Below are 26,796 nucleotides of genomic sequence, written 5' to 3'. Positions count from 1 at the left end.
CAGGACTTGCAGAGAACGCTTGAGCTGTAGGGAGGTCAAGGGGTATAAATGTGTATGGGCTTGCATAAAGCAGACTGTAGAGGAGAGAGCCCTACGGCTGTGGGGAGGTCAGGGGCTATGCTGGCTTAAGGGAACAATAGAGATACAACCTGAAGGGCTTCTTTCAGAGCTTGAGCACGTGGGCACGCATGCAGGCATCGTAGTTGTGACAAGAGAGTTTTAGTGGGAGCAGACTGAGCTAGCAGGATGTCCCTGATTGTCAGAGTAGATTAGTAGAAGGTGGGCACAGGGGATCTTCTAGGACACCAAGTAATGACAGGCTTTATAGTCAAAGCCTCTAGTGTATTAGTCCCCAGTACCTGCTGCTTTGTGGATACAACACTGTCAGTATTTCTTATGTCAGCCCTTCAGTTAGCCGTCATACCCTAGACTGTGTTGGGAATGTGCACACCTCCCACATACAGGAAGCACTGCAGTTGAAATTTGTGCTAGGCTGCTGTTTAGGCATTCTGGGATCCATTATCTTCGGAGGTAGATTTGTAATTTGCTAAATGCTCATTTAAAGCAGAGTATAGTGACGGGTTCAGGACCTGAGTTTGCTAGTAAAGCTTTATTGGCATACAGCCTCTCCCATTTGCCTTCATATTATCTTTCAAACTGTTCCTGCGGAGACCGTATGACTCAAAGCACTTCCAGTATTTATGAATAGGGGGGCATTTGTTTTCCTTGAGCAAAATTTGCTGTGAAAGCATTAATGCCACTCTGCACCCAACTGGCACATTTAATTTTGGACCAGGACAGAGCATCTTTTACTTTTTATTTTTATTACATTAACTGTATGTGTGTACATTGGCATGCACACACCATCGCACACATATAGAAGTTTAAGGACAGTTTGCAGGAGTTGGTTCTCTGTCGCCACCATGTGAATTACAGGGCCTAATTCAGGATGTCAGGATTGGCAGCACACACCTTTGCCCACTGAGCCACCTCACCAGCCCTCTTATTTTGGTGTTAAGCCAAGTAAAATGTGCAGTGAGGTGCATAGCCATTAAATACAGTAAAACCTTTTTTCAATAAACCAAAGAGAGAGGGAAGACTCGGCAATATCTGGTAATGTAGAAGGGAAAGATGGGACAGAAGCAGTGGTTCTGGCAGGTGACAGCACTTGCCACCAAGGCTCCCGAGGACCTGAGTGAAGGCCCCAGGGCCCCTACAGTGGAGCGAGAACCAGTTCCCACAAGTTGTTCTCTGACCTCCCTCCTGCCCTGGTGCAAGTATGTCCACACACATACATATGTAGGCATGCCAAACAAGGTTAAAATGACAGAGTCAGACATGGCAGCCAGAGAGATGGCTCAGCAGTTACGAGTGCTTACTGCTCCTACCGAAGACCCAAGCTTGGGTCCCAGCACCCGTATCCCAAGCTCACAGCTGCTGATAGCTCCAGCCTCGCCTCGGGGAGTCACCTTCCGTGGGAGCCCTCCGTCCTGGCACACATACACACATAGCTGTGAGAGTTCAAAGTGCAAACACACAAAATAAAAAAGCCAAAGTCAGACATAGTGGTGTACCCTTCTATCTCAGCATTCTGAAAGGAGAGGCTGAAGTTGGCTTTTTAGTGAGACATTGTCATGAGGCTATTAATTAACTAGTTTTTTTGATAGCAGAACAATCTTGAGCAGGAATCAGGAAGATGGGATAGCAGATAGATACTAAGGAACCTCAACCTTTGAAGTAGTCAAAGATTACAAAGACTCATGAAACAGAAAATGCCGGTGATATAGTCAGTAGAGAGAGGTGATCTTTCTGATGACAAGCAGGGGGTGGGGGAGAGTGGACATACGATGTCTGAGAGTAGCGACACTCCTGCCTTACATCAGAAGTTTAAATTAGAATATAAACTCCAATATGAAAGATCTAAAAACTTTTTCTAGAAGAAAATATGAGACACAGGATGTTGGAAAAAGGGACTTAATTATGAGAACCTTGCTTTATCAGAGAATATTAAAAGCAAAAAAGTCAAGCTACAACTTTAAGATATCCTCCACAAATATGCATATGTATATAAATAACATAAAAGAATCATGTCTTGAATGTATACAGACCACTCAAAATCAGTGTGAAAAACAGTGATCAACACTTCTCAGAAGAGGATATCCAAATAGCTCAAAGCCTGTTAACTTAATCAGCATTATTAGTTATGAAAGGAAATGTAAATTAAAACCCTAGCAATGAAGCAGGATCACCAAGAATTCAAGTTTCCAATACAGAGGCAGTGAGGGATGTAAAGCAACCAGAGCCTGGGTTAGCGCTGTGGGGCTCGGTGTACCACACACAGACAAGCACGCATGCTTACATCAGTAAGACTGCCAGAGAGTAGAGGCAAGAGAAGCTGTGCAGAAACATAACTATGTCGGCACGGTGTTTTCTAGGGAGTATCCTCTGAGATATTGCTGTTTACAAGCAGAATGTGGCTTGGCTCTTTTCTGTCAAGGACAGAAGCGCTGTACATTTTTTAATATTCCCACACAAATGTGCATAGGTGATACCTTGTGAATGAAACTCAAATGTACATAAGAAATGGATTTATGCTTCATATACCTGAAGATAATTTTATATGGTATTTTTAGTTAATTTTGCATGCATTGCAGCTGCTTGTGGTGGCCCATATCTATCATCCTAGTACTTGGGATGCTGAAACAGGAGGATTTCATGAATTCCAGGACAGCTAGACTGCACAGTAAATTCTACACTATCCTAGGCTAATGAGGCAATGCCAAGAATAATATAATAATAATAATAGTTTTGTATACATGAACAATTTCATCTGTGAAGGAGCATGTTGGTGTGCAAACAGCTTTGGGTTGTGGCCTGTGGTATTGAAAGCCAAATAAAATTAACTTGAAAATTGCCAAGTGCAACAGATCTGCCTTTGCTTTCTGCATTATGTCTCAGAATACTGGAATAATATTTCAGCTTGGTAAGCTCATCGTAGAAAGATGATACCAGAATGGACACATTCAGAGCTCGAACAGTTGCTATTGTGTGCTAATATCCGTCCTGGGTAGAGTGACAGAGAGGCAGAGCAGTGTGGTATGGTGGGCAGTCCACCTAGAGTTGACTCCCTCTGAGACCTGAGCAAATAGTTATCTCATGTGCTGAGCCTTTCAGAGCAGAAGGCATTTTAGTCTCCTGCTTTGTCCGCACACCTCAGGCAACAGAGCCCTCAGTTAACGTCAGCTGTTGGGAAGGCTCAGGGTCTCCACCACTGGCCTCAGACAGTTCTCTTTGTTGATCTTCCTTTGTAGTGAAGACTGAACCAGAAACTCCTGGGCCAAACTGTGTCTCACAGGAGAACCCGGTAGCAGTGAAAACTGAAGAGAGCTCTGAGCTAAGCAACTACGTCATTAAGTGAGTATTCTAGTGTCTTCTAAGGGGTTTTGCTTTTGGTGTCGTTGTGATGTTTTTCAAAATCATTGTGACAACTGAGTATGTGCAGACAATGAGGGAAGCATGGTAGGGGCATTGTCCTTGCAGAGCTGAAGAGTGTATGTGGATTTCGTCTGCGTGTATGCCTGTATACCACTTGTGCACTGATGTCCAATGAGGCCAGAAGAAGATGGCAGATCTCCTGGGACGAGAGTTTCAGATGATTGTGAACTACCATGTCAGTGCTGAGAATTGAACTCTGGTCTTTTGGAAGAACAGCCAGTGCTCTTAATTAAACACTGAACCATCTTTCTGGCTCCTGAAGAGTTTAGCCAGTGATAGACCATAAAGGTAGCCGAGACGGCCAGCAGACTTACTGAGCCTGCTGGGCAGCCGATGCTAAGTGGGGATGGCACACTAACGTGTTTGTTTCTGGATGTTAACACACCCTGGCTGCTTCGCAGGTCCCTCTGAGAGCCGCACACTCCTTGCTGTCTCTAAAGTTTTCTCTTTTTCAAATTAGAAACCTTCTGATCATGCACTTTGAATTTCTGTCACCTTCTAGAGACAGTAGAAACATGGTGTCTCTTAACTATGACACACAGAGGCTTCAGTCAATAATACCAAGACAGTCATTTGTACAATAGCAGTAACCTTATAAATAGATCTTGCTACTAATTTTCAAATGTAGATAAAATGTCTATGATAGTTGTATAATTAGCCAAAGTGTTTGTTCTTGATTTTTTTTTTAAAGCATAAAATGCCTTATAAAAGATTTATAATCATGAATGGTAGTGCAGGCCTATAGTCTCAGCCCTGAGTAAGTAAAGGCAGGAGGTCAGGAATTCAAGATCATCTGCAAATTTGAGGCCAGCTGGGGTTACATGAGACCTGTCTTATTAAAAAAAAAAAAAAAAAAAAAAAAAAAAAAACCAGAAAGGAGAAAGGATAGAGACACAATAGACAGAAATTTATTAGCAGAGAGAGAGAGTGGGGAGCATGCATGTATGTGTGTGTGGTGTGAGAATGAGGTGTGTGTTTGTGTGTGTGTGTGTGTGTGTGTGTGTGTGTGTGTGTGTGTGAGAGAGAGAGAGAGAGAGAGAGAGAGAGAACATATGACAAGCCTGCAAAATTAATCTTTGTTTACCCTTCCCAGGGTAGACCATTTGGAGACTATCCAGCAGCTCCTGACGGCAGTAGTGAAGAAGATCCCATTAATTACTGCAAAAGGTAAGATAGTACCCTCATGTGCATTGTGTTAAGCGATAAATCACTTGTGTTACCATGATTGTGACTTTTAGCCAGTCGTTTGCAGGGGTCTTGGCTTCACAGTATCTCGGTTGCATCCAGTTAGGCCTATGGTATGGGCAGTGCTGGCACAAAACCAAGATCCCTGCTGTGCTGAGCAGACCCTCAGCTCCTTTCCCCCAGCTCCTCACTTAGCTTTAATCACTTGTTTTTTATATATGTTTTTATATGTAAATTATAGACGTTAAATACACACTAGTAAGACATAATGTGCCACCCCCACTATCTGCTGTGGGTGCTTTACATAGACATTTCATTAGCCATCGTCTATTGTGTGATAGTGTCTCCTCCAGCTCACAGACAAGGACATAGCAGGGACACCAGGTTAATTAACTCACACAGCTCTGGGTGACAAGGCAGGTACACATCCAGCCCTATAAGACCATTAATCTTTCTCTAAGATTTAAAATGACATACTGTTTAGAAATGTGCAGTTTTCAAGACCCCAACAACAGAGTCTGCTTTGTTGTGCCCCTGGTTAGTGGGATGAAGTGGCTGATGCCTTATGGTGAGTTGTTCCAACAGTAAAGGGAGTCTGGTGTTTGTTCATGGGCAAAATCACCGTGGGAATCACAGGGGAGGTGTGCAACAGTCTGCTGCCGTGCGCATTTGTGTGTGTGAAATGGTACACTGACCACCATGCTGATTTTTTCCACCTATAGCAGCAGAGAAATTGCTGAGCCTTGGTGTAACAAGCTTGTAATCCCAGCTCTTCGGGAGGATCATAGAGAACTATCTTGAGTTCAAGGCCTGCCTAGGGAACTTAGAAAGAACCTGTCTCAAGTTTTTAAAAATATAAAAAAGAGAGCTTGGGATGAAGTTCAAGAGTAGAAAGAACACTTATCTAGCGTGTGCAGGGTCCTGGGGTAGATCTCTAGCTTTGACTCCTAAAATAAAATATCTCCTTTTCTCATTTTGGGAATCATTTTGAGGTAGTGAAAAATATACTTTCAATGATAGTTTCTCATCTTAGCAGAAAAGATGTGTCTCACACTTGCCCTACCTACACCATGTGCGTGTGTGCATGTGCACACGCTATATGCTCCCTTCCTCCCTCTCTGTCCATTTACATAAAAACTCAGAATGTTGCCAGGTGGTGGTGGCACACACCTTTAATCCCAGCAATTTTGAGGCAGAAGCAGGTGGATTTCTGAGTTCGAGGCCACTCAGAACTACAGAGTGATGGCCAGGGCTACACAGAGAAACCCTATCTGGAAAAACCACAAAAAAATCAAAAAATCCCCTCAGAATGTTAAAGCTAGACCCAGGCAGTTCAGGACCCCGTATTATTGCTTGCAGGGAAGGACACTGATGCCCACAGTGCCTTACCCAGGGCTAGCTCGTGATCTGGTGGCGAGGCCAGGCCCCTATGCAACCTCCGATGCAATCTTTCATTTGTTACCTTCATCCATCATGGAGATGTGTTGTTCAGTGAGAAAAATGTCACAGGAAGAAGAGGGGGGACAGTAAGATGGCTCAGTGGGTAAACATTCTTGATCTACAGGAGACCTGCATAAACCGCCAGATTGCAGAGCCAAGTATGTGGGTGTATCCCTTTAACACCAGCACTCAGGGAGCAGGCAGATCTTAAAGGTGAGGCCAGCCTTGACCACTAGTGGACCCTGTCTCAAAAAACCCCAAATATAAAAATTAGTCAGTTGATAACTAGAAAGAATTCAGATTACAGTAGCAATAGCACATACATCTATAATGCTGGTGCAACTTTACCAGGAGAGGAGAGGAGAGGGGAGGAGAGGAGAGGAGAGAGAGGAGAGGTAGAGGCAGCTGCAAGAGAACTGGCCAGAAACTTGTGGTCAGCCAGCCTAGAACCCACAGCTTAGCAGACATGGGTATTGAATCTGAGTCTCAGTAAGGTGGAAGAAGAGAGCTAGCCCTTAGGAGTCGTTTCCTTATGTCCACGTGGCATGCAGGAACCCTCACTTGCACACATATTTCACACGTGCAGAGTAATATTTTCTATTATTGTATAAAAGGAAATCCAGGAACTTGGAAGTCTACTAACAATAACCAGCATTTGTTATAAACAAACTTTTACTCAGAGTTTGCAGTTCTCTGTTCTAGGTGAGGATGCCAGCTGCTTTTCTGCGAAGTCCCTGGAGCAATATTATGGCTGGAACATTGGGAAAAGGAGAGCCGCTGAGGTAAGGCTGTGTGTGCTGTCTGGGTCTGCAGCCCCGCTGAGGTGAGGTTGTGTGTGTGCTGTCTGGGTCTGCAGCCCCGCTGAGGTGAGGTTGTGTGTGTGCTGTCTGGGTCTGCAGCCCCGCTGAGGTAAGGCTGTGTGTGCTGTCTGGGTCTGCAGCCCCGCTGAGGTAAGGCTGTGTGTGCTATCTGGGTCTGCAGCCCTGCTGAGGTAAGGCTGTGTGTGCTGTCTGGGTCTGCAGCCCCGCTGAGGTAAGGCTGTGTGTGTGCTGTCTGGGTCTGCAGCCCCGCTGAGGTGAGGCTGTGTGTGTGCTGTCTGGGTCTGCAGCCCCGCTGAGGTAAGGCTGTGTGTGTGCTGTCTGGGTCTGCAGCCCCGCTGAGGTAAGGCTGTGTGTGTGCTGTCTGGGTCTGCAGCCCCGCTGAGGTAAGGCTGTGTGTGCTGTCTGGGTCTGCAGCCCCACTGAGGTGAGGCTGTGTGTGTGCTGTCTGGGTCTGCAGCCCTGCTGAGGTAAGGCTGTGTGTGCTGTCTGGGTCTGCAGCCCTGCTGAGGTAAGGCTGTGTGTGCTGTCTGGGTCTGCAGCCCCGCTGAGGTAAGGCTGTGTGTGTGTTGTCTGGGTCTGCAGCCCCGCTGAGGTGAGGCTGTGTGTGCTGTCTGGGTCTGCAGCCCCCTGAAGCTCAGACAGCACAGCAGAAGTAATGTTTGCATGCTCTCCTGTACGGAGAGGAGGAGGCACACTCGTGGTGTCGTTCTTTCCGAGCAGACTGTTGCTCAGTCAGAAGCTTCATTCTTTTGGATCCCGGATATGTTTTTGCTCTCCTGTAGCAGTAAAAGCGTCTTATATTTTTCTTTGAAAACTTGTATTTGGGGGTTGAAGAGTTGGCTCAGCAGCAAGATGCCTGCTAGCACAGAGGACTCAGGTTCAGTTCCCAGCACCTGAATAGCATTTCACAACAGTCTGTAATTCCATTTCTAAGAGACCTAATACCCTCTTTTGGCCACTTCAGACACAGAGACATGCAGGTGGTACACACACACATAAAATTAATATTTTTAAATTTGTAAATTTCAAAATAATATTGAATTCAGAGTTTTACAGAGTACTTACAACAGTATTGCCAAATGCAGTTGAATCATGAGAGAAGGACGCGTGTGCAGGGCAGCTGCACAGCAGTGGACGCTGGGTCGGTGGATTTGGTTTGAGGAAAATGAAAAGTTGGTTCATGACCAGGTGAAAAGCCTTAAATGCAAACGTAGAAGTTTCTATTATATTTTGTAAACATTAAGATGAATAGTAACTTTTTATTATGTGTAAAATTCTTATTGTGTATGTGTGCAAGTGCACACACGTGCCACATTCTCACATACATGCCCCTGTACTGTGCAAGCTGGAGGACCCGAGGAGTAAGTTCTCTCCTACCATGAGACTGCAGATCAGATCATTTGGCTTGGTGGCAGGCATCTCACCCTGAGCCGTCTCACTGGTCCCGGAAGAAGCTCTTTCATATTCATCCCTTTTTTGCTAGAGAGAGATAGAATCTGAGTTTTTAGTTGCTTGGTTTATTTCAGTACACAGCTGTTGATTTTAAAGTTCAAGGACTTAATTTTGGATCAAATCCTTTTTAAGTGGCAAAGAGCAATGACAGTAAGAAAAGTGTTACAAGACATCCTGGAGAAGAACCCACGATTCCAGCAGCTGACACCCCTGAAGACCAAGCACATTGCCCACTGGTGCCGCTGCCACGGCTACACCCCACCAGACCCTGAGAGCCTGCGGCACGATGGAGACTCCATTGAGGATGTGCTGACCCAGATTGACAGTGAGCCAGGTAGGCCTCTCATGGACCCCTACAGGATACCTGGCTTCAGTGTTCTTCCCATCAGTTAGGGCTGAGGGAGAGCTGGTCTAGATGATAAGGCCCTTTCTTCTTACCTGACACCCTGGACAAGCTTGTATACCCAAGTGTTTCATGTGTTGTACCCTAGCCAGGAATGATGATTTTCTGCCGTCTGGTAGGCATGCATTGTTCTCATGGGAGTCTCCTCCATGAGTTACTTGAAAACTCACAACCCACTCTTTCCCTTCCTGTGTGACCTTAGGAACCCCTAGTAGGCAGGTCTGGCCTACTACCATCAAAATAGGTCAGTGTCTTATGGATGTTACTGTACCCCCAAGTCTGGGGCACATGAGAATAATCAACAGTGTTTTAGGAAATATAGTAAAGAAACAGACAACTGCCAAGAATGAGATTAGGGTCATGAAAGCGTCTGGCTGGGCCTGCAGAGTGTAAGGGTTCAGCAGAGTTCACAGGCGGCAGAGTGCCCCGCCCCTCTGGGTAAGTTACCTACAGAAAGCTTCCTGGGGGCCTAGTGCTCAGTGGCCTCTTCCCTCCCTTATTTCCTGTGGCATACAGTACCCGTGCTGAGAGGGTTTGCTGTCTTCTAGATCTGTGTACATGGAGCACAGGCCATGTGATCACCTCCAAGCTTCACTGGTGCTCTGTGTATAGCACAGAAGCTATACTTCTTCTAGTCAGAAGAGCAGGCAGCAGCCAGCAGCTGCTGAGCCCCCACCATCGTGTTGCTCATAGGAGCCTGCCTTGTACCTGGCCTGGAGTTCATGTCCTTCTTTGTAAGAGCCTATGGGCATGGCTCTGTTGTCCTGACACTCTACAGCCCATTGAAGGCTGGGTATGTTACCATAGCAACAGTGAAACAAGAATGCTATTTTTTTTTGAAGTGAGAAGTCTCAGGTACCCCAGGCTTCCCCAGAGCTCACTGTCTAGTTGCAGATGAGCGTGTCCATTTGATCCTTTTGCCTCTGCCTCCCTGAGTGCCACACCTAGTTGATGCAGTGCTGGTGATCAATCCCAGGCCTCCCTGGTTTCACAAGTGCTCTCACCACCTGAGCTTCAGCCCCAGCCTCAACAGGAATGACTTTATATTCTTCACTGTGCATTTCTTAAGTTTTCTATCTTTTAAATAAAATGAAGAAAATCAATTTAATGATTCAGAAAGCAGGGCAGTGGCCTAGTTTCCAGGACTGGAGCCGATTATGTCTGTGTTCTTGGTCTTACTGGCAGACAGAATACATTTGGAGTAGGACACGTGTCTGCTCTTCTACGTCGTAAGAGATCCATAGGCTTTGCTTCCTGCAGACTGCCGTCCTTGTCTGCTCTCCCCTCAGACTACTTCCTCTTTTCTAGAGTGCCTGTCGTCTTTCTCCACTGCTGATGACCTCTGCCGGAAGCTGGAGGATCTGCAGCAGTTCCAGAAAAGGGAGCCTGAGCACGAGGAAGAAGTGGATATCCTCAGCCTGTCAGAGCCACTGAAGACAGATATTAAAAAGGAACAGGAAGAAAAGCAGGAAGAGATGAGACTCTACCTGCCGCCAACCCCAGGCTCTGGATTTGTTGGTGACATTACACAGAAGGTGGGAGGCTAAGGCTGTGGTACTGTCAGATCACAGACCAGATATTCTACCCATGAGCTAGGACACCAGTCTGCCCAGTTGACATGTGACTGGCTTTTGCCCATAACTCAGGTGTGTTCCCATTCTCCCATGTAAGAAGGTTGTGTGTTGACCATGGCTGCAGAGCAGAGGACAGTAGTCACAGAGGCTTTATTCCTGGGTTTTTTCTCATCTGCTTCAGGAGAAGTACTTCTCCTGCATGAAGCATGTTGTAATATTTCCAGGTCACACTTGAATGACCTATCCCCGTCCATCTCATACTGTCGACTCCCTGACCCCCTCCATCCCAAGGCCTGTGTTACCTTGTTACTTGGGAGAGAGCTATCAAACCTGGTGATAGCCAGCAGCTCTTTAGCATCTCACATTGCTAGCTCCTCGAGATCCAAGGGGAAGGCAGTGTTCGCTCCCTCTCACACCCACAGGGTGCACACTGGGAAGGTTCCCAAGGGCTTTTCTTTGCTTCTTGTAAAAATGGCCCTGGAGTCTTGATTTTAGGCCTTCCTAAATATTGCTTGCACTATTACGAATTCCTGGGCGATTCCATTGTTTCATGATAAGATATTTGGGGGTAAAAGCATGATTGCATGTTGTCCAGAGTGGTTAGAGCCCGTCTTCTAGCCAGGGGCCTGTGTGTACCAGAGAAGTTCACTTGTTTGGGAAAAGGCTTATTTCTGTTATTGATGGGACAAATGGCCTTCTTCTGCTCTTCCAGATTGGAATTACCCTGCAGCCTGTGGCACTGCACAGGAACATATATGCCTCAGTAGTCGAGGACATGATCTTAAAGGTAGGTCCCTGGTAGCACCGTGACCAGGGCTGGCCAGTTTGCTCCTAGGACCTTGTCAGTAAGGGATAGAGCAGAACAGGGAGGACGGCTCGTAAATCCCTCGTCTTCCTTAGGCTTTATGTTTCCTTTCTCTTCTGCTTTCCTTCTACTTAAAGTAAATGAAGTTGTGTTCTCTCTAAGATCTGAGGCGTTGACTGTGTTGAGGATAGAGCCCAGGGTCTCATACATGCCAGGCAGGTGATCTACCGTGGAGTCCCCTGGCTCCCACAGCTGTCAACATCTTTTTAGTGCTATTTCTTATGTTTACTAAGGAGTATCCTACTGTGAGAAGTATGTACTCTTATGATAAACAGTGAGAAAACAGAGCCCTGGGTTTTCCCTGCCTCTCACCACAGAGAAACAGCCACAACTTTCCTGCCCCTGGGCAAAGGTTAGGAAAGATACAGTCTCCGTGCCTGGCCTGGCCTTACCTCCTTTCCATTCTGCATCCCCCCCAAAAGGGAGGCTTCGTTCAGTAGCAGCCCTTACTCAGTACCCTGTCTTCCTTAGAAAGCTAACCAGTTAATCAAAACCACTTAGTCCAGTTTCTAATTTCCCTACATCATGACCGCTAAACAAACAAAGTTCAATTGTTCTTGAGAACTTTGTAATATTTAGTTGGTAGTCATTTGTTTCAAAAGTTTGGGTAAAGAATGAGGGTGGCTGCATCTCTCCCACTAGGGAGCAGGTGGCTCTTCTGTCAACACCAGACTTCTATTCTAGGCCACGGAGCAGCTGGTGAGCGATATCCTGAGACAGGCACTGGCAGTCGGATACCAGACAGCATCTCCCAACAGGTACTGGTGCTGACAGTGGAGGCTGAGTGGCTCGGTTACTCTTGTTTGTCTTACCCATAAGTCAGTGCAGTAGGAAATAGAGTCGGCTGTGCTTGGGACATAGAACCTGACAGACTTGAGGATCTGTAGTTCTAGAGAGCCTCTTGGCTTGAAAGCCTAGCTGTGCCCTTCCAGCGATTACTTCAGACATGCAGGTCTGTTGTGTCACAGGGTACAGCAGGCAGCAGGCTCACACGTTAAAGACAGTAACTGTTCATATGGTGAATTCTAGGGTCAAGATTGTAAATGCCACCCAACACGTTGGTCATTGCAGATACTCTTCCTCTAAGAAACTGGGAAACTAAGTTCTGACAGGGAGTTGTCTCCACTGCCCAGACCGCAGGCCCCATAGTCAGATGCCTCTCATAGCTGCAAACCCCTGAGCTCACTGCTTCCTCTTTCCCGAGCATTCAACTCTTAAGTGGGATGCACAGTTCCTGGCCTGAAGAGATGTGGTTCACAGCCTTTTCCCTCCTACTCAGAACAGTATTATTCGTCCTACTATATGGAAGACTACTCTGACACTGTAATGCAGTACCTCAGGTCATGGAGCCCCAAACAGGATATTAGGTCAGACATACACAGATAACACAGCCGGTCTTGAGTAAATGAGGAGGAGGAGGAGGGGAAGGAGGAAGAGGTGGTAGCAACAGCAGCAGCAGCAGTCGTAATAGTTGAAAAAGTTGGAATAAAAACTTCCAGGCCTCACCCTGCTTGAGAAGCAGGAGGAGCCATGCTTTCTGTGTTCCTGACTGGGTGGTTTGATGAGAGCGTGTAACGGCACGCTTGGCTGGCCAGGACTCCGTCTCCCATCCTCTGAGATAAGAGATGGGTCTGTAGCTTTCTGCTGCTTTGAAACAAACTTCAGTCTGCTAAGACTTAGATGCACACCATTCTCTCCTGTCTACCTCCTCTTTCTTTTCTGTCAGCTAATCATTTGGCCAGCGGGCATCCTCATTCCTGTGTCCAGAAAGTAAGATTTGAGTCCTGGGCAGGATTATAGATGGAGAAGAATTCGTGAGAAGTGTGTGAGAGACTGGCCTCAGGCCTTTGACACCACTCCTTCTATAAGAGAATGGTCTCTTCAGTATATTAACTGACGAAATTATTCCTCAATGCATTTGACAAATTATACCTAATATATTTTTAGGTTTTTGTTTTGTTGTTGTTGTTGTTATTGTTGTTATTGTTGTTGTTTTGGACTAGGATTCCCAAAGAAATTACAGTGAGTAATATTCATCAAGCCATTTGCAACATTCCTTTCCTGGATTTTCTCACAAACAAGCACATGGGGAGACTGAACGAGGATCAGTGAATACGGTGAAGAGAGGCCCCGAAAAGCAGGGCGGAGGCTGTGTCTGCAGTGTGCAAACTGTGGCCCTTGTGTCTAGGGAAAGCTGGTGTTCTCTGTGTTGGAATGCCATGGCTGCCAAACCATTCCTTCCATCTAACTGCGTGTTACACAAGGGCATGGAGTCCCGGGTGCCCTCCTTTTAAGACAGGAGTTTCCCAATCTGGAGGGAGGCTGAACGGACACAGCTTGGTCAGTTCACATCTCTTTACTCCGACAAGGCTCTGCAGGGTCTTAGTGTGAGACCAGGCAGCATGCAGAGTGCTTTGCTCCCTCTTTGGAATGTGCGTGCCTTCACCTGAGGCTTGCTCTTCAAAAGGCTGGGCTGGGGAGCTCTAAAGAAGATCAGCAAGCAAGGCCCTTCTCCCACCCTGCCTCAGCTCAGAAGGGCTGCACTCTTTGCTGGTACAGAGAAGGTAATACGTCTTGTGGGCGGCCAAGGCCATGACACTACAGCCCGTGTCACATCGGTGTTGAGGGGTCCCCGCAGAGGTCAGAAGGCATCAGGCCTATGCCATGTAACCCAGGAACTACTACAAGTGGTGATGTAGGTATCCACCTCAAGGTCAGGTCCGTGAGCCATGTGTGGTCCTCCCATTCTTGGCTTCAGAACTTCCTGCTACTGCCTCATGTCAAGGGGAGGGCGGCCCCAGTGCAAACCTTACTAGGATTGTCCTCCTGGTGGACTGGAGTCCTGTCCTTCTCTGCCAAAGAGTTTTACCAAGATGAAAGGGTTGAAACCCCTGTGAGTGCCTTACCTGCCACGAGAAGAACTGCTCTAACCCAGTGTACTAATGCTCAGAAGCAGAGCCCTCAGCGAGAGGTGCAGACAGGAGGTCCTAGCACCAGTACAGTGGGCAGACACTGGCGACTCTGTAGGCCTCCTAACTGTGATGGGGACACAGGAAAGACCTCAGTCTCAGTTGTAAACCTGTTCTTTCTCTGCTCAAAGGAAACTTGAAATATCTGAGTAAAAGTCAAAGAAACTTACGTAAGCCACATAAAGCCTGTTTGCTCAGGCCCTGTAGGTAGCTGTGTGAGTCAGGAAATACTTACTGTAGGGCGGATAAAATATACCTGTAATTGCGCACCTGACAGCCGCAGGGATCCACAGAGGGATCCACCGTGCAAGGACTGAGCAAGTCTAGCATACTGGTATAGTTGGGTAGAGAAGGCTTAAGAATTTGATCTATAGACCGTGTAACAGATTGATGGGCTGACACACAGATTTGTTCAGACATGGACAGAGACCTACATGGTAGACTATCCCAATGAGAGCAGATTCATTCATTATGATAAAAACCTAAAGAAATTACTTTTTTGCTAAAAAAAAAAAAAAATCAAATGATTTAACAGTTTCCGTGTATGTTAAAGTTTCAAGTGTTTTTTAAAATCATAATGTGTAATAATTGTGTATCGTTTTGTCTACAATAAAACGTTTAGTATTTGTGATGGTTTTTCTGCGCTGGAAGCACCATACTTGGGCTCATTGGGAGGTGGCCGTGGTATGGGTCTTGGTGAGTTTAAATTGATACCATCTCTCCTTCCTTAAAGACAAAAGCCAAAAATAGAATATGAACCATGCAATATAAAGGGATTACAATTACATTCAGGTCACTTATAAAAATAGAAGACACTTTACTTGGTGACATGCACATAACTATTTCATACAGGCAGTTTGGGGCAGAGGAGGCTGAGTAACTAGGTTCAGTGGCTCAGGAAAGCAGACCCTTTGTCTGTCTGTCTGCTGAAATAAAGCTGCTCTGTGCTGAGGTCTGAATCACTCCTGGGGTGCAACTCCAGAATGAAATGCTCTCAAATCTGTGAAGAGGCACTGGGGTCCAGTCCTGGAGGTGGCTGGCTGGGGAGCAGCTCAACAGAGGGCAAGCACAGCCCTGCAGAGTGAGGCTCACCGGCCGCCTGCCCACCAGGGCACAGGGCAGTGTGGGCATCAACAGAAGCCAGAAGTCCCGAGTTCTGTCCCTCCTTCAGCAAGGAAATGGACTTTCAGGCTTTATAGTAGTTGGCCTTGTAATATGCATACACCTGATTGAGGCAGTTCCCACATTGGTCACTGGGGTTATGGAATAATTAATATCGAATACACTTCTCAACAGATTAAACTGCTCTTTATTTTTTCAAAACTTACAGAATATAAAAGTTATTAAGTTTATAGGAATTTTAGCAGGTATGATAAAGTATTTTTAAAAATTTGGGCTGCGATGGCTCAGTTGAAGTGCATGCAGTACCTGAGTTCAGTCGCCAGAACCCACATAGAAGGCAGGCATGGTGGTGCACACTTGGAATCTGAGCGCTGGAGAGGCAGAGGCGGGCAGATCACTTGAACCTTGCTATTCGCCAGCCTAACCTACCTGGCGAGCTCCGGGCCAGTGAGAAAAGTGAAGGGTACCTGAAGAATACTTGAGTATTCATGTCGTCTACACATGTACCTGTACATACATGAACACACATCCCCATACATATAGGAATACACACATATGTACCTACATATACACACTCCTTCTCAAAGATGAGCCCTGCTCATCCTCCAGTGTATTTTTCTGGTCTTTGCGCATACTGTGTTTAAAGTGGACTCAGGACTAGGCGAACAAGGCTAACATGGGTCTTGGTTGCTTCTTGGGCTGCTTGTGAAACCACCGTGTGGCCATACTCAGATCTGCAATGAGGAGGGACTTCCTGAGAGCAGGTTTTCATTTCTCATGAGGACTGGTGAAACAAGCTATGTGGCACACTGCTTAGGTCATGCATCTCTACACCAAGAGTGAATGCAGGGGCTGGGGGCTGCTGGGCATGTGGTGTGGTCACTAGCAGTGTACAGCTGGAGGCTCTTGGCTGGGGCATGCCAGTGGCTACAGCAGCACCACGAGGTGCCTGGAGGAGTTAAATGGGAAAGGACACTTGAGGGGCCATGCTTGGCTGCTTTACTGTGGATGTTCTAGCAGGTCAGCAGGTTTGAGCGGATAGCAGCCTCACTTGCAAGTGCAGGAGTGGGAGTGGCCACCGTCCCTGCTAGTGAGGGAGCAGCAGTGGCACACTTAAGATGCAGGAGAGCTGAAGCGGGAAGAAGGTAACACCGCAACACTGGAGGTATCTGCAGCCCTGAACAAGAAGGGTTTGGAGTTCACAAGCTTCAAGGATATTAGCGCAGTTGCACTGTTCTGGTTGTTGAGAGCCCACAGGGATAGGAAAGAAGATGCCTGCGTTTGTACCAAGTGGCTGCCGCACATTCTAGTACATTGTTAATCCGCCCAGCCGACAATCTTTTCCCTCTTAGGAACACTGAGCATGCAAACTGACAAATCTAGAGTAACAGGATCCTTGATGTATGCATATGGTTTCTATTTGCCCTTTAGAAACAACAGAATTTCCTGGGCTGGTAAGAGGGAGGATGGGCCTGCTAGCACCTCTGAGGGGCTGCTGTGTGGGAGGTCTGAGCTGCTTCCTTTGAAACATGAGCCTCTCCCATGGGGAGAGCCTGGGAAGAAAAGGAAATCCTTACAGTTCTTACCAAACACTCCAAACCTCTCAGACATAGGTTCTTTCCAGTTGTGCAAAGGGAAATGGGGTTGTTCCATACAGACATGGGCTGGCTGGAGTTTTCCAAAGACCGGATGACTTAGCAGGGTAGAGAGTGAGTAGCTAACCGGAGTTGGGGGCCTAAAGTTCTATAGGAGGTGCTCTCAAGACACGCTGCCGGCTCCTCATGGGTATGCAGGGCAGTCCCTGCTAGTCCTTGTGTTGAGGGGAGACAACCAAAATCAGTGAACGGGGTTCAGCCTCTAGAAACACAGGTGAATGCCTTTTGTGCTTTCAACGTTCCACTCATCCTAGGAATTGTTTTCTTAGCTATAAAGAAATTACATGTCTGAGATCGAAGACATGGATGATCTCCTTGGCTACATATCACTACCATGAGAGCTGTATGCAAGTGATTATATATTAAAACACACACACACACATACACACACAAACCCCTAAAGGTTTTTGTTGTTTTGATGTAGGGTGTGCAGCCCTGGCTCTCCTTGAACTTGGTATGTAGACCAGGAAGGCATTGAGTTCAGAGATCCTTCTGCCTCTGCCTCTGGAGTGCTGGCAACCTAAGATTGATCCCCCATTCCCCTCCCCCGCATCTGTTTTACAGCTGGGTTTCTCTGTGTAGCTCTGGCTGTCTTGTCACTTGCTCTGTAGACCACCAGGCTGGCCTTAGGCTCACAGAGGTCAGCCTTTGTCTCCCTCCAATGCTGGGCTAAATTTCTTAATAGTAAGCTGCAAAAAGATGACACTGCCTGGGAGTCATCAATAAAATAAATAATAGCATGCATCTTGGGGAAACCGTCCACGGTGTGAACCTGACCTACCAAGGGTGTGATAGTGTGCACATTTCTAGGTCTGGAGCAGTTCAGGTCACAGTTGAATTGATCATCAGATTTAAAAACTGAAGGATGTCAAGTGGCAATTTAGAAGATAAAGTCTCCCTGCCACCACTGGAGGACAGATAGGGAGGCTGAGTGCAGCTGGTGGTGTCCTGTCCCTCTGCCTCCACACCATACCATACCCAGACCCAGCAGCCACACTGCTCCGGTAAGCAAAAGACCAGGCCAGGACTCTGCCTAGTAGGTCTGGCCGTGCCCAGCTTTCCCAGCCATGGTTCCCACTGGTCACACATTGAGAGTCTGAGGAGCTGATGTCTGAAAGATGGCTGAGGGATTACGTGTGAATTTCCTCACCTCTGGGACCTGAAAAGAAGTACAGAAATATTAGTTTTTTCTTCAACATGTCCCAATCCCTGGGAAGAAGAGAATCCCTTGTCCCTTGCAGCAGTTGGGAGTTAGCAGCAGTGAGCTATGTCACTGCTATGGTGGGTCCCAGGGAATGTGAACCTGCTCTGCTTCCCTTTGCCCTTTAGTTGGGATGAAGATGCTAAGTAGTCATGCATCTAGAAGGACAGAGCCTCACATGACCTGCATGCCCTTGCTGGGCGGCAGTGCAATGCTTGAAATTTGCAATACTAAATCCGTTTGGTTTTAGTATTTCCACAGGGAACAGGGCTATACTAAGGATAGAAGTTAAGGCCTGTGTATGCAGTCTGCCACTGAGCTACACGCCCACCCATGAAAGTCACAGGCTGGGGTTTAGGAGGAGGACAGACACTGCTCACTAGGGAGGCCAAAGATGCCACCTAGCCAGTAGCAGAGGAGCTTTTCTGTCCTTGGGTACATTTTTTGTTGGACATTCCTGTTCTTAACCATCATGCCATGAAAATCTGACTTGTGACCCCTACCCTGGAGAACAGGCATCGTCTGTCTTCCCACCCTCAGGCTGACCTGGAGGCTGGCCCCAGGGCTGGGGTCCCATCTGGAGCTGTGAGTTGTGGTGACTCTGGCTGCTCTGGCCTTTGTGCATCTTGAGGGCTTCACTCCAGTCCAAGCTTGGAATTCCTGTCTGCAACAGAGCACAATGGCAACCTTGCACAGGGTCAGTCACTCATTTCCTGCACTCTAGCTTCTTAAACGAAGCCCTGTTCACTGGTGGTCTGCTTCTGTTCCTAATGATTCTTTAACCTCCCACACCAGCAGGCCTAGATGCACCAGTTGCTCCAAACAGATGCACCATCTTAGGACGAGTCGCTCTTCCGTCCTGAATGCTGCACCAAGAAACCTCAGCCACCCAAGCTCAGAAAGCAGTGGCAGAAAGCACTTGGAAGAAACTTACAGCTTGGAAGAAGGAGAAAGCTTAGCCACACCCAATGGTCAGGACTAACATGATGGAAGAAACGAACAAGTCCCATGGGCCTCGCTATTCCTTGAGTCTCGGCACCATTGTTATGTTCATAAAAAGAGAAAGAGGTTTTAGAGAGAACGGTGTACAGCGGTGTGGGGGAAGGGGTGCCTAGGCGGGGCCATGTCCACGCATCCCTTCCCCCGAGGGACCACACACACACACAGATGGTATAGAGTAGAGTTTATTCAGGGCAGAGGATGGGAGTTAATGGGGTAGTGGAGGCAGAGAGAGAGAGAGAGAGAGAGAGTAGAGAAGTGGAGGCCATCCATGACCACGTGGAAAGAGGGGGCAGGGGAGGAGAGCCCCAGAGAGCAGAGAGAGTGCCAAGAGGTAAGAGAGAGAGGAGGGGCCCAGCACCCTTTTTTATATGCCAGGACAACCTGGCTGTTGCCAGGCAACTCTGTGGAGGGGCATACCTGGTTGTTGCCAGCTAGTTGTGGGGTGGAGCTTAGACAGAACCCTAACAGGCCTGACTCCACATGTGTGTTGTCGTATGTGCACATGACATGCACGTACAGGCACAACAAATGTAAAACAAGCCAAAAACTCTTTAGTAAATAACAGGATTTGATAGGTGACTTAGCAGTTATGTGTACAATCCTCTTGCAAAGGGTTGTAGTTGAGTGAGCAGCACCTACATCTCATAATTACCAGGAACTCCATCTTCAGGGGACCCATGCCCTCTTCTGGCTTGTTAGGAACCTGCCCTCAAATGCACAAACAATTTACATGACTTTTAAAATAAAACTAAGTCTCTTTAAAAATGTCTTTGAAAAGAGAGCTACAATGCCAGCTCAAAACAAAAACCTCCAAGCTGGTCTGCAATCTGAGCTCCCATAAGCCATTTCTCTGAAGGGAAAGAAAAGGCTAACCCAGCCCCTGTCAGTCATTGAGAAGGCTCAATTCTACTCCTGAAGACCTCTTAATCTTGTCAATGACCCCACTAAATAGTAAACTCAGGAAGGCCATTGTGTTGTCTCATACCCACCCATCCCCCCATGACCACAGGTGCAGGGCTCAGCCAGCCAGGGCCAGGGCCTGCCTGTGCTAGGCTCTTCCCCAACACTGGCACAGATTATGCCCTGAAACAAGGGAGTCTTTTCTTGGCAGCATCAGAGCTGATCCTCACTGGGCAGGCAGATGGCATGGGCAAGGGAAGCTGTTGTCTGTGGTCAACACTCAAGAGTTTTGTGTGTAAGGAAGAGCTGAGCCAGAGCCTGTCGTAATTTTTGCTTCTGAAGCTTCAAGGTTCTAAAGACCAGCTGTCTAAACCATTTGCTGTTCTCTCTCCTGGGAGGTCAGTGCCTCCCCCTGAGCATGCCCTCTGTCCCCAACTATCTCTGATCTGTGCTCCAGGCAGCCTAAGCCAGGGGACTCAAAGCAGGAAGGACCTATAGCAGTCCCTGGGGTGTTGCAGGAGATGCTTGTGATGAAATAGAAAAGTGACATCAGAGGTAGAATTACCAGAGTCCTGGCTACTCGTGGAGGACTATGAGTAAGGTGGACTATAGCTTACACCAAGATTAATGGAAGGAAACAAGCCTTGTTGTGCTCCTTAAAAAGCACCAAGGGCTCAATATGGAGCCTTGGCTACCTGGAACTTGCTATGTAAACTAGAGTTGACCTTGTACTCCTAGAGATCCACCTGCCCAGATTAAAGGTGTGCACAACCATACCCGGGCATTTTTCTCTCCACATCTTTCATGGACCTGAGCAGTCTCTAAAGAATTATGGCAGCACTGCTCTGAGAGAAGCTACAGATAGAGCGCTCCAAGGTTAAAGCTCCTCCGACCATCTGGCCAGACAAATAGGGCAGGCCGCTCCTTCCATGATGAACAGACGCCAAGTGAAGCAGGACCTGTTAGCAGGGAGGTATGCAGGCCTCAGGGGCCCATAGCACTTACAGAAGACTGTAGGTCAGGAGTGGCCACAACCCTGCTCTATTACTTCATGGCCTCTAAATTGTCTTCTGAATGAATGCCTCTAGCAGTTCACTCAGATGAAGTACATCTTACAAGATGAAAGGCGGGATGGCATTGCCCCAGCCTCTGGAGTCCCAGAGGCCAGAAAGTTCAGTGCTGGGGAAGGTCAGTAGTTACCCTGGGCTGGTCTTGGGGGGGAGCAAGGACTGGCCAGCCAGGCTCTTCCTATTCCAGTTCTCCAGGGAAGGAAAATGTTCCAAAGGCAGAGTTTACACTTGGAAAGGCAAGCCCCCATCTGTCAGTGATTTTCCACTGCTGACTTCAAGGCTCAGTTTGAGAAACTGTCTCCAAGGAGGTGGCCAAAGACGAGCTGTATAAACCATTTTAGGGAAGGGGAGTCTGTGGGGACTACAGAATTGGTGCCTGAGTCCCACTCTTTTCTGTGCTGTTCAGAGCCTTGTGTTTTGAACTACCAGCTCAATTCCTCATTTGTAGAGGAACAGCAATAACAGGCCGTCATGTTGCGTGGAGAGAAATAGCTAGCAGCTTACCATCCACAGAACTTGGAGGACCCTACAGGCCATGCCGCCAGCCATGTGCTCCATGTGGGTGAAACAGCTTCTCATAACCAGCCAGGAGTTTCTGGAATATCCCCCATGAAGAGGAGCGTGCACCAACATCCCAAAGCTACTAAATGGTTATGAAATGGTTTCTTCCCTGCAAGCCCAACCAATTGTTTGGCTGCTAGATTCTCAAGCCATTGCAGAGTAATGCACAGGCAGGACCACTGGAAGGACCATGAACATTCAGACCTCTCCTGCAGAGGAGTCAGTCAGTAAGCCTGTCTGCCCTGCCGATAGCAATGCCAAACTGCTCCACCTGAGTCTAAGAGCACAAGGCCTTGCCTGCCCTGCAACCACACATGCCCATTAAGTACCTTAAGGAACAAAGCCTTAAGGTGGAACCTGCCCTGTACTTTGCTTCTTTGACATGTGTGTCTGAGATTCACCATCTGTACCTACAGGGCTTCAGTGTCCAATCCTATGACCAACCCATAACTAGTGCGTCCCCAATATCAGGACAGCAGGACTGTGACCATCTATCTATACAATGTCCCCATGTACCATTTTTATTATGTTTTAAATTTTATTTTTAATTATGTGTATGCATGTGCATCTCTCTGAGTGTGGTATGTACAGTGGGTGTGGATGCCCCGGAGACCAGAGGTGTCAGATCTCCTTGAAGCTGGAGTTACAGACAATTGTGAGATGCCTGGTCTGGTGCTGGCTGGAACTGAACTCGTATCTAAGAGTTAACTCTCTTAATCACTGAGCCACCTCTCCGGCCCCATATACCTTTCAGTCCTGAGCTTCCATCCCACCTTCAAGGAATCTAAACGACAAAATTCCTAAAGTATTTAAACACCTATAACAAATGTGTGTAGTGTTTTAAATAGTCACAAACTGGGGATCACAGATGAGACAAAAAATATATATTGGGCTTAATCCTATGGCTGTATGCCTAAGAAAGGGCTAACATACAGTACAGTTATTAACATTCAGAACATCTATGGTCAAACATTACATTAGGTTTAAAAAAAGAAAGAAAGAAAGAAATGTAGTAATGTGTGCCAGAGATGGCTCAGAGGGTCACGCAAGCCTGACAACCGACTTGGATCCTTGGAACACAAGGCAGAAGGGAAGAGGAGTGACTTTCTAAAGTTGTCCTCTGATCTGCTCATCCCTCCTTTCTTCCCCCTTCTCCACACTGATATATATTAAATATTGTAAAACATCGCGACAGCAAAAATAGAATCACGGAGGAAGCTGAATGTGTATGCATTCACTGTATACTAAGAATCGGGCCGATACATCTGTTTGGGAGGGGAGGCGTGAGGGTGTTAAGGCAGTATTTGTTATTTTTATTTCTAATTCCCCCACTATGAGCATTCATTACTCTTCTATGTAGAAAGAGGAGGCAGGAAGTCCTCAGTGGTCCAAAGCTGAACTGCTAAAGCAGCAAAGGACCTTCCTTCAGTGGGATCTTGAACAGCGCAGGCACTGGCCCTGGGCACCGCGTGGGACGTGGGATGGGGGACACCGCCCTCTGTGCTCACCCCACAGAAGTTAAAAGAGAACAATCTGAGCGTGAAGGAGGAGGAATCGAGGGAGGGGGTACTGCCTTTTGAGGTGCGCTCATCCTGGATTCCAGGGTAGGGAGCAGTCGGGAACACAAGGCGTTGCCTGCAGCGTCGGGAGACCAAAGAGAGGACCCCGAAGCTCCCCTGTCACTCTCCAGATCCTGTGGTTTTCAGCCTTCGTGCTATCCCCGCCCCAACCCCTTTTTCGGGGCTGTTTCCTCCCACCGCAGGTCGAGATGCAAAGCATTCCTGTCTCAGCCAGCTACCTACCTATAAGACGTGGTCGCTACTACGGCTGCGTCCGCGTCCCCGACCGGCAGCACGTAGACCGTCCGGGTGAGGGGCGCCGAGGACTGGCCCCTGCGGCCGCCCGGCACCGGTGCGCGCTCTTGAGCCGCATCCCGGGACCCCGCTCGCGCAGTTCGCACCCCGAAATCGCGCTGGTACTGGGTGAGCGGCACGTCGCGGCCGGGCTCCCGCACGCCTGCGACCGACGGGCTCCCGCGCGAGACGCTGCAGTCCCCGCCCGGCTCCTCGCTCCCGGGGTCGGAGTAACCGTGCAGAGTCAACGGCACCGCTACGTCCGAGCGGTCCAGCTGGTTCCAGCGCCGGGCCAGGCAGCACAGCCGGCTGATGCAGGGCCACGCCATGCCGCTCGGCCGCGCGCCTGCGCCGCGAGCGCGCGCGTGCTACCCCACTGCCCCCGCGCAGCCCTGCGCCCCACAAGGACAGCCTGCAGGCAGTCCTAAACTGCCTGCGGCCCCTCTGTGGTTGAACCCAGAGTTCCCCGAATATAAGCTCAGAAGTCAGACCTGAGCCTCACAGAGGGCGACCGGAGGGAGGCATTTCCTCCCTGTCACTATGCCTGCTATTTTTTTTAAAGGAGCAATCAATCTATCAAGAAGGCTCTGGCGACAGGGACAGAGAACTCTGTTGGGACTTGTGGACACAGGTGGCTGCAAAATAGAGTTAAGCTGTATCTAGGGGACTCGGCGGTCACCCAGAGTGGAAGTGGGGAGGCTGGGGCAACAAGGAGGGTGATGCCAGTGAGGACTTGGAGCCATGTTTCCAGTCAGCTCATGAATCTCATTTGCTGTTTGCTGTGCTGTTTTAAACGGGCGACAACTAATCCAGTTTTCCTTAAGAACTGTTTTCCTTAAGCTCCCAATCGCCCCTTCCCTGGGTTGTAAAACCCCCAAACTGGTTTCCTTTCCCTGATGTGCATGTGTGTTCGTTTCATTGCAGGGCTATAGTCCAACCTAAATGAAGGTCAGTTAAATACAGAGACAACATCCAGCTGCCCTCCAAAGGCTTCCCAAGTGTATCCTGCATGCATTCAGACCTGCAACCATAGAAGTGGTGGTAGTTACACTAACTTCTGGCTGAACCTGGAAAGCATCCAGTCTGCACCTCAGAGAACCGCCAATTCTGGACCAGTTGGTCAGCTCATCTTCCTCACCGTCATTGGAAGTTGTACTGGAGTGGCATACCATTGCTGGTTTAACGCCCCAAGTCTGGCTAGGGCCCCATACTGACGGTTAAGTCTGGAGCTGGGAAAACCTTTACAGATGGTGCATTCATGAGTGTGGTGATTAGAATATGCATGGCCCAGGGAATGGCACTATTAGGAGGTGTGGCCTTGTTGGGGGAAGTGTGTCACTGTGGGGGTGGACAATGAGATCTCCTCCTAACCATGTGGGAGCCGGGCTTTTCCTAGTGGCTTTCCGATGAAGATGTAGAACTTCAGCTCTGCCTGCACCATGCCTGCCTGGGCACTGCCATACCTCCACCTTGATGATAATGGGATGAACCTCTGAACCTGTAAACCAACCCTAATGAACTGTTGTCCTTATAAGAGTTGCCTCAGTCATGACATCTGTTCACAGCAGAAAACCCTAACTAAGACAATGGGGACCCCCCCCCCACAAAGTCCTCTCTCAGCCAGAGCCAACTGGCTTTGGGTTAGTCAACTTGGCAGATGAAGGTTGGTAGTTATGAAATAATCCAGGGGAGTAAGTCACAGATCACCACTCTTTGTTGTTGTTTTGGTTTGGGTTTGTTGTTTGTTTGTTTGTTGTTGTTTTTTTGTTTTTTTGTTTTTTTTGTTTTGTTTTGTTTTTTCGAGACAGGGTTTCTCTGTGTAGCCCTGGCTGTCCTGGAACTCACTCTGTAGACCAGGCTGGCCTCGAACTCAGAAATCCGCCTGCCTCTGCCTCCCAAGTGCTGGGACTAAAGGAATATACCATGACTGCCCAGTACAGATCACCACTCAGTTCACTAAGACAGTTAAGGGTATAGCAAGTCCTAGCTGGTGATGAAGAGCGGGCTAGTGCTTCAGATGGTGTGGTCTTGGTATGGAAGTGCCACAGGGCTTTAAGTCAAAAGGCAGAAATCACATCATACCAGGTGCAAGGTAAGCAGGTTTTTCTTTGGGGGTAGGGCGGGCAGTTGTTATGGTTGGTTGATTTTTTTACAATATACTGTTTTACAGAAGGGAAGGAGCAACCTTTTAATCATATAAGGTTGTTTTTCTGGAGGAACCTTTTGAATACATCCAAAATACTTTCCCACTAGGGAAAGCAGAATATTTTTCTTTTTTTCCCCTCTTCTTCTTCCTCCTCTTCCTCCTGCTCTTTTCTTTTTCGGAAGACAAATTATTGTTCACATGTGAGGTGAGGATCCAGAAGGGAGAGGTGTAGTGTGGGGGTAACCTAACTTTTAGGCCATTTTAGTTAAAATACTTTTTATGGTCAGTGAGATGACGCAATGTGTAAAGGCACTTGCCACCAAGCCTGGTATCCTAAATTCAATTCCAAAGAGCCAAATGATGGACGAATAATCTCTGGGGGCAGAGTGGTAGATGCACTTACATACAAAGACAAGATAAACAAGGAATCACAATAAAATAATTTTATGTGTATGTATGTGGACCATGTACATGTAGAGGCCAGAGAGGGAGTCAGATGTCCCAGAATGGATCTACAGATGGTTACGAACTATCATGTGGATGCTAGGAACTAAATCAGGGTTCTCTGCCAGGGCAGCAAAGGCTCTTAACCAAAGGGCCATCTTTCAAGCCCTATAAAACATTTTAGATTAAAAAATGTAAATAAATACCTTTAACTGAAGCGGGGATTTCTGGTTTCATTGGAGACTCAGTTGTATCATGTGGATTTTTTTTTTTTTTTTTTTTGGAAGCTGTCTTATGAGAGGATGTTTTGCTGAGAACAGACATGTGTTGATTTTCTGAAAGCTGTCCAGTGAAAGGGCGTGTGATGTTTGGCTGGAGCATAGCCTTGAGAGAACACGTGATGTTTGGAAAGAGGATAAGTATAACCCAGCAGACAGTGGGCGAAGCTCTGGCACCGGTTCGCCTTGCTGGCCCTGGTTCGCCTTGCTGGCCCTGGTTCGCCTTGCTGGTCTTCCATTGCCTTGCTGGTCTTCGCCTTGCTGGCCCTGGTTTGTCTTGTTGGCCTTCCCTGGGCTTCGCTGGGCTTTGCTGATGAATCCTTTGCATTGTCCTGCTTTGTTTTCTCCTCTGGTCTTCAA

At 47.7% G+C, this 26,796-nt stretch overlaps 2 protein-coding genes across 18 annotated transcripts in view; one reads left to right on the top strand and one right to left on the bottom strand.

Annotated features, from left to right (window-relative positions):
* The window catches only part of Yeats2 (YEATS domain containing 2), an 83,267-nt gene extending 68,432 nt beyond the window's left edge, over window positions 1-14,835 (top strand). For 4 of the 17 annotated variants that reach the window (XM_052158038.1, XM_052158039.1, XM_052158036.1 and 1 more), the window contains 8 exons: window positions 3,312-3,414; window positions 4,589-4,662; window positions 6,823-6,902; window positions 8,526-8,727; window positions 10,105-10,331; window positions 11,083-11,157; window positions 11,920-11,993; window positions 13,239-14,835. In XM_052158038.1, coding sequence (XP_052013998.1) covers window positions 3,312-3,414; window positions 4,589-4,662; window positions 6,823-6,902; window positions 8,526-8,727; window positions 10,105-10,331; window positions 11,083-11,157; window positions 11,920-11,993; window positions 13,239-13,347 — 944 coding nt within the window. In that variant the 3' untranslated portion in view covers window positions 13,348-14,835. Of the gene's footprint in view, window positions 1-3,311; window positions 3,415-4,588; window positions 4,663-6,822; window positions 6,903-7,152; window positions 8,728-10,104; window positions 10,332-11,082; window positions 11,158-11,919; window positions 11,994-13,238 lie in introns of those variants that run through there. The other 13 variants (XR_007973467.1, XR_007973465.1, XR_007973462.1 and 10 more) reach the window with 13 other exon arrangements.
* A 680-nt stretch (window positions 14,836-15,515) lies between these two features.
* Map6d1 (MAP6 domain containing 1) lies at window positions 15,516-24,025 on the bottom strand. The gene is made up of 3 exons (XM_052159000.1): window positions 23,518-24,025; window positions 18,729-18,846; window positions 15,516-18,140 (listed from the first exon to the last, which is right to left on the bottom strand). The coding sequence occupies exons 1-3, from the start codon at window positions 23,895-23,897 to the stop codon at window positions 18,063-18,065; spliced, it is 576 nt and encodes a 191-aa protein (XP_052014960.1). The 5' UTR covers window positions 23,898-24,025; the 3' UTR covers window positions 15,516-18,062.
* Between the last annotated feature and the right edge of the window lie 2,771 nt (window positions 24,026-26,796).

The sequence above is a fragment of the Apodemus sylvaticus genome, chromosome 15 (genome assembly GCF_947179515.1).
Source record: "Apodemus sylvaticus chromosome 15, mApoSyl1.1, whole genome shotgun sequence".
Taxonomy (NCBI): domain Eukaryota; kingdom Metazoa; phylum Chordata; class Mammalia; order Rodentia; family Muridae; genus Apodemus; species Apodemus sylvaticus.
Note: the sequence above shows the minus strand (reverse complement) of the source record. Positions and strands in the feature narration are given on the sequence as shown.

Coding starts and splice junctions, on each gene's coding strand:
- Map6d1 (XM_052159000.1), bottom strand. CDS start 23,897: ATGGCGTGGCCCTGCATCAGCCGGCTGTGCTGCCTGGCCCGGCGCTGG. Junction 18,847..23,517: donor GTAGCGACCACGTCTTATAG/GTAGGTAGCTGG, acceptor GCTCTGTTGCAG/ACAGGAATTCCAAGCTTGGA. Junction 18,141..18,728: donor GCCCTGGGGCCAGCCTCCAG/GTCAGCCTGAGG, acceptor ACTTCTTTTCAG/GTCCCAGAGGTGAGGAAATT.